The sequence below is a fragment of the Cynoglossus semilaevis genome, chromosome 14 (assembly GCF_000523025.1).
Source record: "Cynoglossus semilaevis isolate Cse_v1.0 chromosome 14, Cse_v1.0, whole genome shotgun sequence".
NCBI classification, from domain to species: Eukaryota; Metazoa; Chordata; class Actinopteri; order Pleuronectiformes; family Cynoglossidae; genus Cynoglossus; species Cynoglossus semilaevis.
In genome coordinates, this window is record NC_024320.1 from 21,595,329 (window position 1) to 21,604,808 (window position 9,480).

Consider the following 9,480-nt stretch of genomic DNA (forward strand, 5'->3'; position numbering starts at 1 on the left):
AGATGGAGATAGCAGGCCCTTCTGAGAGAATGTGTGGGTAGAAAAAGTCAAAAAACAGCATGCAGGTCAGGGTAACACACACACACACACAGGCACGGACGAACACACACACCAGCTGATATAAAACTTCACTGTCCAGGGGGTTTCATATGCCAGAGAAATAAAAGGAGATACAGATATAAAGTGTCCGACTGTGGCTCCGAGACTAAACTTTATAATAATGGAAAAAAACATATTATTGTTAGTGTAATACATTACATTTAGGTATTATTTTAATGAGACTCTGACGTAAAAAAAAAATTCGTTTTTTAATTCATCCTAGATGCACATTTTTGTGTCAGTTTCATGAACATTTTTGGTGAATTCTGTTTACTCTTCTAAAATGTTCTCCACATCAGATTAAAGAAGTATTTCCTGTTGCGCTGCCCTCTAGAGGCAGCTTCTACAGATGTAGGACGTAGATCATAGAGGATCAATCCAGAAAGTTTGCTTTTGTCTAAAAAAATTAAATAAATAATACTAAAGTTTACAGTAGACATCTGAAGGTGGTGTCGAAGCTAAAACCCCAATAAAATAAAATAATAATAACAAGACTCTGGTGAAACAAAGATAATGATTATAATCAGCAGAAAAAAGGTTCACAGATTCAGGGATACTGTAAGAAACTCATTTTCCTGCACATGTGCGGTGCAGGGGGAAAAAAATGAACTCAGTGCCTTGTTTTTTTGTTGTTTTTTTCAGGTGACAAAAAAAAGTTATAAAAGCGTGACTGTATTTCAGTCCTAACTGGACAACTGTCAACATGTGTGAACCACAGCCATGAATTCAGACCAGACAAACTCTGCTCTGTCCTTAGAACTGCCAAAAGTGAACTAATTAGAAACAAGTGCTGAAACAGACCCGTCTGTCTGTCTGTTCGTCTGTCTGTCTGTTGGTCGGGCAGACAGTGCCGTTAGGCACAGCTGCAGACCGGACTGTCAGTTAACCACAGACACACAGTAGCATCAGTCAGAGCGTTGTCTAGACGCCGTTCCTGCTCCAGTTTCCCTGTGGAAGATTTGAACAACATGTGCAACGTGGGTTGGACCGTCCTCCCCAGCAGCTGTGTGAAAAAGTGTTTTGTTTTTGTTTTTTTTTAAAGTAGCTTCTGTCAGAGTGTACTCACTAAATAAAGATCTGTATGTGAGATCGTCTTCTGGCAAGACCATTTCTCAGCTGCAGGAGGAGGATGTGTGGCCAGAGGTGTAACAAAACACAATAAGATGCATCATTTATGATTTGATTTTTACATATTACGCACTTTCATACTAAGACTCTTGGAATTCTTTTTTTACTTTAGATGCATCTCTCTTTCTGGTCTCATCAATTAAAACGTTTGTGTTTCAATCTTTTTTGCTAAAGTCAGTTTTACGACTTAAACGTCTATGAAAAATTTGATTTTTTCAAAATAAAACTAACACGCAAACTTCTAAATAAAAGTTTATATTAACTCTGTGTTGCTGTGTATTAAATGATCCATGGCCCAGTACCGGTCCCCAGGCCAGTGGTTGGGAACCCTGCTCCATAACCCCCCAACTGACCCGATCATTAAAACTTCATTCAACTATCCAGCTATGTTGGAGTTGCATCAGGAAGAGTTTCTGACAGGATTAAAAAGTCTAAAGACGCTCACAGAAATCCAGAATCCAGAAGCTTGAGAGGATTTTCCAGAAATATTGACAGACTTCCAAACTCTTGGCTTTAACGAGCACTGAATTCAGCTGAGAATATTTCATATGCATTTATGAGATCCTAGTTCAGACCGCATTATCAACTAACCCAACAAATGCCTGTTTTTTTTTTTGCACTATGAGTCTCCAGTGTTTAGGGGTCAGTTTGTGGTACTTACCCATTAAAGTGCTCTGACAGACCCTGGCTCTCCAGAAGACCCCTCCTCTGTCCCATAGCCACCTCGCAGGCGTTGACATTAGAGTAGAGGTTGATGGGTGTGTTATAGACGGAGGACGGTGGGGCGGCGGGTTGTGAGGATGTCGCTCTGGCCGGCGATGAGGAGTTAGAAGAGGAGGGTGAGGCTGACGAGGATGTGAAGGCGGTGCGAGCAGGACTGGACCTGACCACCGTGGCTGCTGGAGAGGAGTTTGATGATGAGGGGAAGCTGGACTTTAGTGGGAAGGGGGGCTGCGGAGGCTGAGAAGGAGCAGCTGGTGTGAAAGCGGAGGATTCAGAGGGGATGGAGGCCACTTTGGGGGAAGCTTCGCGAGTGAGTGAACCCGCCGCCGTCGCTCCGAATGGACGGGCTACCTTGTTGTATGCGGAGCTGGGCTGAGTGGATGGTTTGGTATACGTGGAACTGGGAGCAGGGTGAGTGATTGGCACAGGCTTAATGATTTCCTGAGGTTCATCCTGGATGGAGGTGAATACAAACAATGTGCACAAACGGGCAAATTCACAACAAACCCATGCATGAAACAAAAACACAACAACAAAACACAGCAACTGCAAGCCAACAGAGCGGTCCGCACCACAGACACGTCAAAATGGACAAAAAAAATGGTCGGATCAAAGTCATGCTGGAGCCATAAAAGTTTAAGTGGTGCCATAAACTCGGCCTCTGAGGTCAGGTCCACATGCCAATCCACTCTGTGTCATGACATCATCTCAGAAGGGCCAACGAAGCATGAGTTCCAACATAGATGGAGTCCAATCAACAAGAACTTTAGGTATTTCATTCTATACAGTTTTACACCAGGTGTGTTTTTTTTTTCTTACCTTTGGTGCTCCATCTTTAGGGACAGCAGAAGGTCTGTGAAGACACAAAAATACACAGATTTACTCTTTACTCCTGTTGAAGACTCAGCAGTATTACCAGAACTAAATGTCACACTGGAGTATTAGTCGCATTGGTCGATAATTTGTGACAATTACAACAATTACAATCACATTAAGCTGTAATAATGTTGTACGATAGTCTGAATGATATAGTTAAATATATTGATGTAAGAGGCGTCAGACTGAACGTCAACATCAGATACAGTTCATTTGTTAGTTTCTTTTGGAGGGGGGCTTGAAACTAGTCCTATCCATAAAGGGTGTCCATGGTAGAAAAGGTTTAGGAAATACTGCATTAAATTTAAATGAACATTTTTAACTTATTAATTATTTAAACTTAAAAAAGATATTTTACTGCATCATATTTATCTTAAAAACTGACATTTCATTTGCAGAAAAAAAAAAATCAAGAGTTTTAAGTAGAAATTGAATCAAGGCTGAAAGAAATTCCATCCTGTAAACCCCTCAGAACTGTAGGAAAAAGAAGAAGAAGAAAAAAGTTTGTTTTCTTTTAATGTAAAGTTAATATAACATAGAAAACCACAAGTCTGTTTCACCATGTGCATTTCAGGGACCGTCTCCAAAGAGACAGCTGTTGATGTGTGATGTTTACCTAATGAACATTTATGGCAGAGGTGAGGACAGCCTCCTCTTAGAATGGCTTTAACAGGCAGCAGCGTTTTTCATAAATAAATTCACCATGACACCATCATGTTTAAACATTTGTTGTAAAATTGTTGGCCCATATTTGGTCTGGACATGCAGAAAATTTGTCGAATAATAATTTATTTTAATTAAATAAATAAAAGAAAGGAAAAAGACGGTGAGTCAGCAAGGCTGCGGTCTGGACCCTGGTCTACGGTATGTCTGCTGGCATCCTTCCTTTCTCTACCATATTAGGAAAACAGTCAACAAACTCTCACGCATTTCCCCTGTGACTGAGCCGAGCAGCAACAACAGAGCCTGATGGTCCGGGGCTATTAAAACACACGCCCCACCCTGCCACCAGATGTTGTTGTGATCCGTGGGCGCATGTGTTAACAGTTTCCACTTAGCAGTTAATTTAGAGTGCGCTTATTTTCCTGTGAACGTGTATTATTTGATTAACTGGTGAAAAAACACCGGCCGACACCAAGGAAAACAGTGAAAAGGTCTAAAGATCAAACAGCACATTTCAGCACAAACGGTTCCAAGTTCCACCGGCGTGGAACCCGCAGCGGTGTGGATTTGCCTTAAATGGATCAGTGTGTGCGAGTTGCCTATATATGTTTTTTTTTTTGAGAGAATATTAAAAAACAACAGCTGAGGTGGTCCTAAAAATGTTTGGGGTCTTTGGCCCGTCACTGTAGTCCTGCTACTACGTAAAGACTGTGTGGTCTAACGCCCCGGTGCAGGATCAGAGTTTTCATATCTTGGTCCTGCATGGATGGGTCTAAATTACCCAACCGACCTCTGCAGCTCAAACCACTTCCAACCAGCATTTCTTTGTTCGACACATGGGTACCTTCAATTTTGATTTTTTTTTCTCTCTGAGATCCTATTTTTTTGTGGAGTTATTAAAGTGTAAATTCAGCTACATTCCAGTTTTAAACCAAGACCACCGTCAGACTGTGAACAGTCCATGGAGCTGAAGTGACTAGAAGATGTGATGTCACGTCAAGTACAAAAAAATAATAATAAAAATGTCATTTTGAATGTGTGTCAATGTCAGTGCAATAAATGTCAGTCCGTTTGAAATCTTTACCATCAACCTCACAACCCCTTCACCCCCACCCCCCTACCCGGACCCCCCACACACACACCCTCTCCCTGCAGCTGTGGCTGTCAATTGTCAATTGGCTGAGACAATTCTCCAGCTTTCAAACTGTCATAAAAAATCATATGGGCAAAAAAAAATACAGATATCTGTGAAGTTTGTCGGCAGGTCAAAGGGCAACTAGTAACTACAGATGCAGAGTGGAAACCACATTCACGTTGGCTGAGATTAAGGTATTTAATAGTGACTTATGTTTCTTTTGACTCATAATAATATATGAATGATAAAACAATACTTTAAAATTCTACACAGTTTAATTCTATAATAAATCATGTCAAATCTTTAAAGTATATTCTCTAAGAAGTTCTCCAAATGTCAAACAGGAATCACAAAACATCCTCAGTGATGAATCTGCAGAAACACTGCCCCCCGATGGTATTTTCTCTTTTTCCTTTCATTGCGTTTCATTGCAGCAGGGATGTTTTCTAAGTAAAACTAAGGCCAATGAATTTCAATTTCAGTTACGGGTGGGGGGACGGGGGGGTGCTGGATTTTATAATGAAGATTATTGTACGGCAGCTCTTTATCTATTAGGGAAAAAAAATATTTTCCTACAATTTCCATATTTAAATCTGATTTTCATCAGGATGCCCACAGTGCGGGCTGTTTGTGTGAGAAATGTTGCTCCTGCTCCACATCCAGCCTCCAACAGGCTTCAGCTGGTTCCTAATCTAATCAGGATGCCTTCTTCTATTGGATTACCGCTGTGGATGGATCTACGACGCTAACTCAATCAATCAGCATTAAAGTTTATTAATACCTTAATAAGTCCTGAAGCCGTAGTCAGAAGCAGTGGGGTCATTACGAATGAATGTCATCTCCGAACAACTATGAAATCTGAATGTCACAACAACGCACTCCCAGAATTCCACAGAGGCGAACGCGGCGGCTAACCAGAGAAATATGCCTGAGGTCAGAGCAGACAAACATGTTTCCACTCTGCCTGCATGTCTGTCAGGGCCAAGAGAAACAATCTGGCTCATGGCATCTGAGTGATGGAGGAGCTAATAGACGGCTTTCTCATCGCACACACACACACACATACACAAGCGTGTTTGTGTCAGGATGCTGAAAGTGTAGCGTTTATTCTCCCTTCACAGTTTTTGTATTTCATTTTCAGCAGATTAAAAATGAGCTGTTAAGAGTCTGAGTCCAGACAGCTGTCCACGAGCTTCACTTTCTAAAAAAGCTTTGATCCAAGACAGGAACCAGGAAAAAATGTTTTAGAATAAAATTCTAAAATTCTACTGATGTCAAGTAACAGGTGACCTTTCTCCAAAACCACATCTGCCCACTGACATGTGACCGGTGAGATGTATGTCTGTGCGCAGCCCTACGGTGGTTCCATATCGTAGCGTTTGGCATGCTTGTCTCGGACGCAGAGAGCAGGTAGTCCTGGGTACGATTCCCAGTGGTACGAACCACATACTTGATGCCTGACAGCATATTGTAGCACAGTGTTTCCCAAACTTTTTTTTCTGGGGACCCATATTTTAAAAGTCGTAAACCTTTGCGACCCAAGTCAATAGACGTTGTTTGTAAAACTCCTGGGAAACGTGATACGAGACGACCCCAAAAAACATCTCTTGCAACCCAGTCTTTGGGTCGTGACCATCAACAATGTTGTAGCAGATCTGATGTTAGAAGGTTTTAGGTTCGAATCCCCAAGGTGCTCTGAGCATGGCACTGTGCCCACACACTGCTGTCCAGGTGCTTAAGCTGCCCCCCCTCCACTCACTTTGGTGATGGGTAAAATACAGAGGTCACATTTCATTGCAGTAGTGTGTTCACTTTCACAGGTTTTTTTTTCTTACTTTTACTCAGATTTTACCACATGGATGAAAATGTGAGAAAGAGCATGTGTCAGAGGTAAAAGAGAAAAAGGAATTTAAAAAACCCCAAAAAACATAGGAAACCAAAACAGAATCTCCAACTGAGCGGGCTGAAATGTAAGGGCGTGAAAAAAAAAAGACTTCTCTTTTTCTTTCCCGTGTTTTTGTTTTCCTGCCCAGCCGGGTCTATCCGCTCGGTGGCAAAACTCACAGCTTGCGTCTGGCAAATGGCCTCACCCATCTGCCCCTCCCTCATTCTGGCGGAGAATGAGAGACCTGGAGGAAGGGAAACTTTTCAAAGTTTTCAAAGAGCAGGAGAAATGGGTCTGCTATTTAAAGCCGAGTGGCGTTCCAGCTTATGTAACTGTAACAACGGCCTGGATATTCCAGCGTCATGTGAGAATCCTCGGCACTTTCCCACATCACTTTGTCACGACGGTGTCATTTATTTCATCCCAGCACATTGTTTGTCATGGCGTGAACGATACCTCTCCCTGACTCAACTGTGCCTCTCCCGGGAGCAAATTGAAGCATTGCAAAATATAAACCAGACAAAAAAATATCTGAATTTAAAATGAAAGACAATTTACTTTACTTAAGATTGATCGTTTTGAACACGCAAATAAGAAGCTGTTCCCAGATTTCTGGACAGAACATCTCTCTTTTTTTTTTCTTTTCCCAAAACGTAGCTCTGGCCAATTTAAGAAACCCCCATCCTCTCCCAGTTTTCTTCCGACCACCACGCCACATCTGTCGGAGGCAGCCAGGAGTCAGCGGGGGCCCCACGCTGCATTCGATTGTCCTCTCTTTCACCCTGTCATAGCCACAGCATATGACTTGTTGGGTGTACATGAGGCATGTGCTTCAAAACCTGTACAATAGTGCACTGATCCACAGCTGATTTGTCTTTTTGTGCAACAGAAATCTTACGTTAAAAAAAAGTCAACATAAAGTATGAACCATATAAATGTAGCAGCGCCACATCCATATGTGGAAAAACATTGTGAATGTGAGACATTCATCTGCAGCAGAAGCTGCAAACAAAATTCTTTTGGGGAAAAAAAAAAAATCTCTGGGCTGTGATTGAAGTATGTTTTGTTTATTTGTATTATTTTTGAGGTTTTGGAAACCAAATGCAAACCAGCCACGACCTCTGCAGAGTGGTATTTCATTGTACTGTGCTGCATATGTGGATCAAAATAAATAAACATCAATTATCATAGTTTCCTAGGGCCGCATTCAAAGGCTGCCTGGTTGAACACTGGCTGCTCCGAGACCAAACTTCCGATAGAAGACATTAGAAAACAAAAAAAAAAGTTATACGTAAAGTTATACGTAAAGTAATACGACGCATGTTTATATATACATACATACTATGCGTACGTGAACTAGCACGTGAATTTGAAAAACAAAATAATTTTCAGTTGCTCACCACCAAATGATCCACGGCCTGTTACTGGTCCCCGCCCCTGTGATTGGGAACCCTTAGCGTTATGAACTGGATCTAAAGCATAAACAACCCTTCTTTCTGTACGGCCTGAATTCTTCTGCTGTGGCTCTGACCCTCCACAACCAGCAAACTGACACTGTTTTGACATCTCTGCCTGAGACCACAACCGCAAAAAAAACAAAAAAAAAAAAAAAAACAGACAAATTTTCCCCCTGTCCATAAAACAGCTCTGCTCTTTGAAACACATGTCGTGATTAGTGAAACAGAATGAAAAAAGGAGCACGAATCCTCTTCAGCAACAACCACCAGCACCACCACCTGAAGACATTCACTGTCAATATGAACGACTGTTTAGTCTGGACACGTACGAATATGCGTGTCATCAACTTCTTTCACAGCTGAGTTGCAGATGTCGTCTTTTGTTTTACTTTATGTTCAGCTGCGTTTGAATTTGTTACAATATCCCCAAATATAAACACAATATATCGTTCACATTTGGTGGGCCTGGACTGGAGCAGAGGCTAACGAGAATGATTTATCGTTCTAACAGAGTGGACCTGGTGTCCAGCAGGTGACTGTTGTTGAGTTTACATGCACTGTGAGACCATGAACGTCTGCTGTTTATTGTGCAGCCATTAGCCACAGTGGATGACATGCAGCTGTGGTTACCAGGCTATTTTGAAGCGATATTTCTCACGATTAAAGCGCAGACGTTCTCTCGGTCTTTGATGCGGTGATGGAATGACAGGACACGTAAGCCAGACCTTGAGTGCTGTCGACATGCTTTACAGCCTGGAAAGAGTGTGTGTGTGTATGTGTGTGTTTTGACTTGTTTGTGGACCACACCACGGCTACTCCACAACGCTACTACACTTTTAACTCGGTTTCAAATTAAAAACAAAAAAAAAGAGATACATTTGCAAAATGTTTCTCTTCTTTGGGCTAAAAATAATAATAGGGCTGTCAAACATACGGCCCGTGGGCCAAAAACGGCCCGCTACGGGGTTCAAATAGGGCCCACTTGGTGAATGTTGAAAGTGAAAAAAGAACGCACCAACACTTCATGTTAGTGATGTTTTGTCAAATACCTCATTAAATTTGAATATTTTCTAATATATTTGTATTTGTATTTGCATGAGAACAAATGGGTAAAACACATGGACTAGTTATTCATAAGTAATTATGTTTTGATTGTACTGATCCGACCCACTTGACATCTAATAAAACAAAGTTTTATTATTGAACTAACTAGAACAATATTGTATATATTCTTTAAAACGTGAAGGTTCAAACTATAGATTTCTATTTTTGATAAAGTGTTCCAGTTTTAAACATATGGGAGGAATAAAGAAAATATTAAGAACTAAACATTCTGTCACAGCAGCTTCTACCGCTGCATTAAATGGACATAAAGGTGGATTTAATAGATCCTGTTTGATAACAACCAAACCATAGCACTAAATATTTCATTTTGACTGAGGGACAGGAGAGCTGATGGAGTCAACATGATCAGGTAAACACCAAGGCTCAAGCCTCTTCTGATGACTTTCACA

General features: G+C 41.3%; 1 protein-coding gene across 3 annotated transcripts in view; it reads right to left on the minus strand.

Annotated features, from left to right (window-relative positions):
- The window catches only part of pdlim5b (PDZ and LIM domain 5b), a 38,740-nt gene that overhangs the window by 10,234 nt on the left and 19,026 nt on the right, over positions 1-9,480 (minus strand). For 2 of the 3 annotated variants that reach the window (XM_025062326.1, XM_008325876.3), the window contains exons 4-5: positions 2,770-2,803; positions 1,889-2,403 (exon numbers count right to left, since the gene is read on the minus strand). In XM_025062326.1, the coding sequence (XP_024918094.1) occupies positions 1,889-2,403; positions 2,770-2,803 (549 nt within the window). The remainder of the gene's footprint in view (positions 1-1,888; positions 2,404-2,769; positions 2,804-9,480) is intronic. The other variant, XM_017039077.2, reaches the window with a different exon arrangement.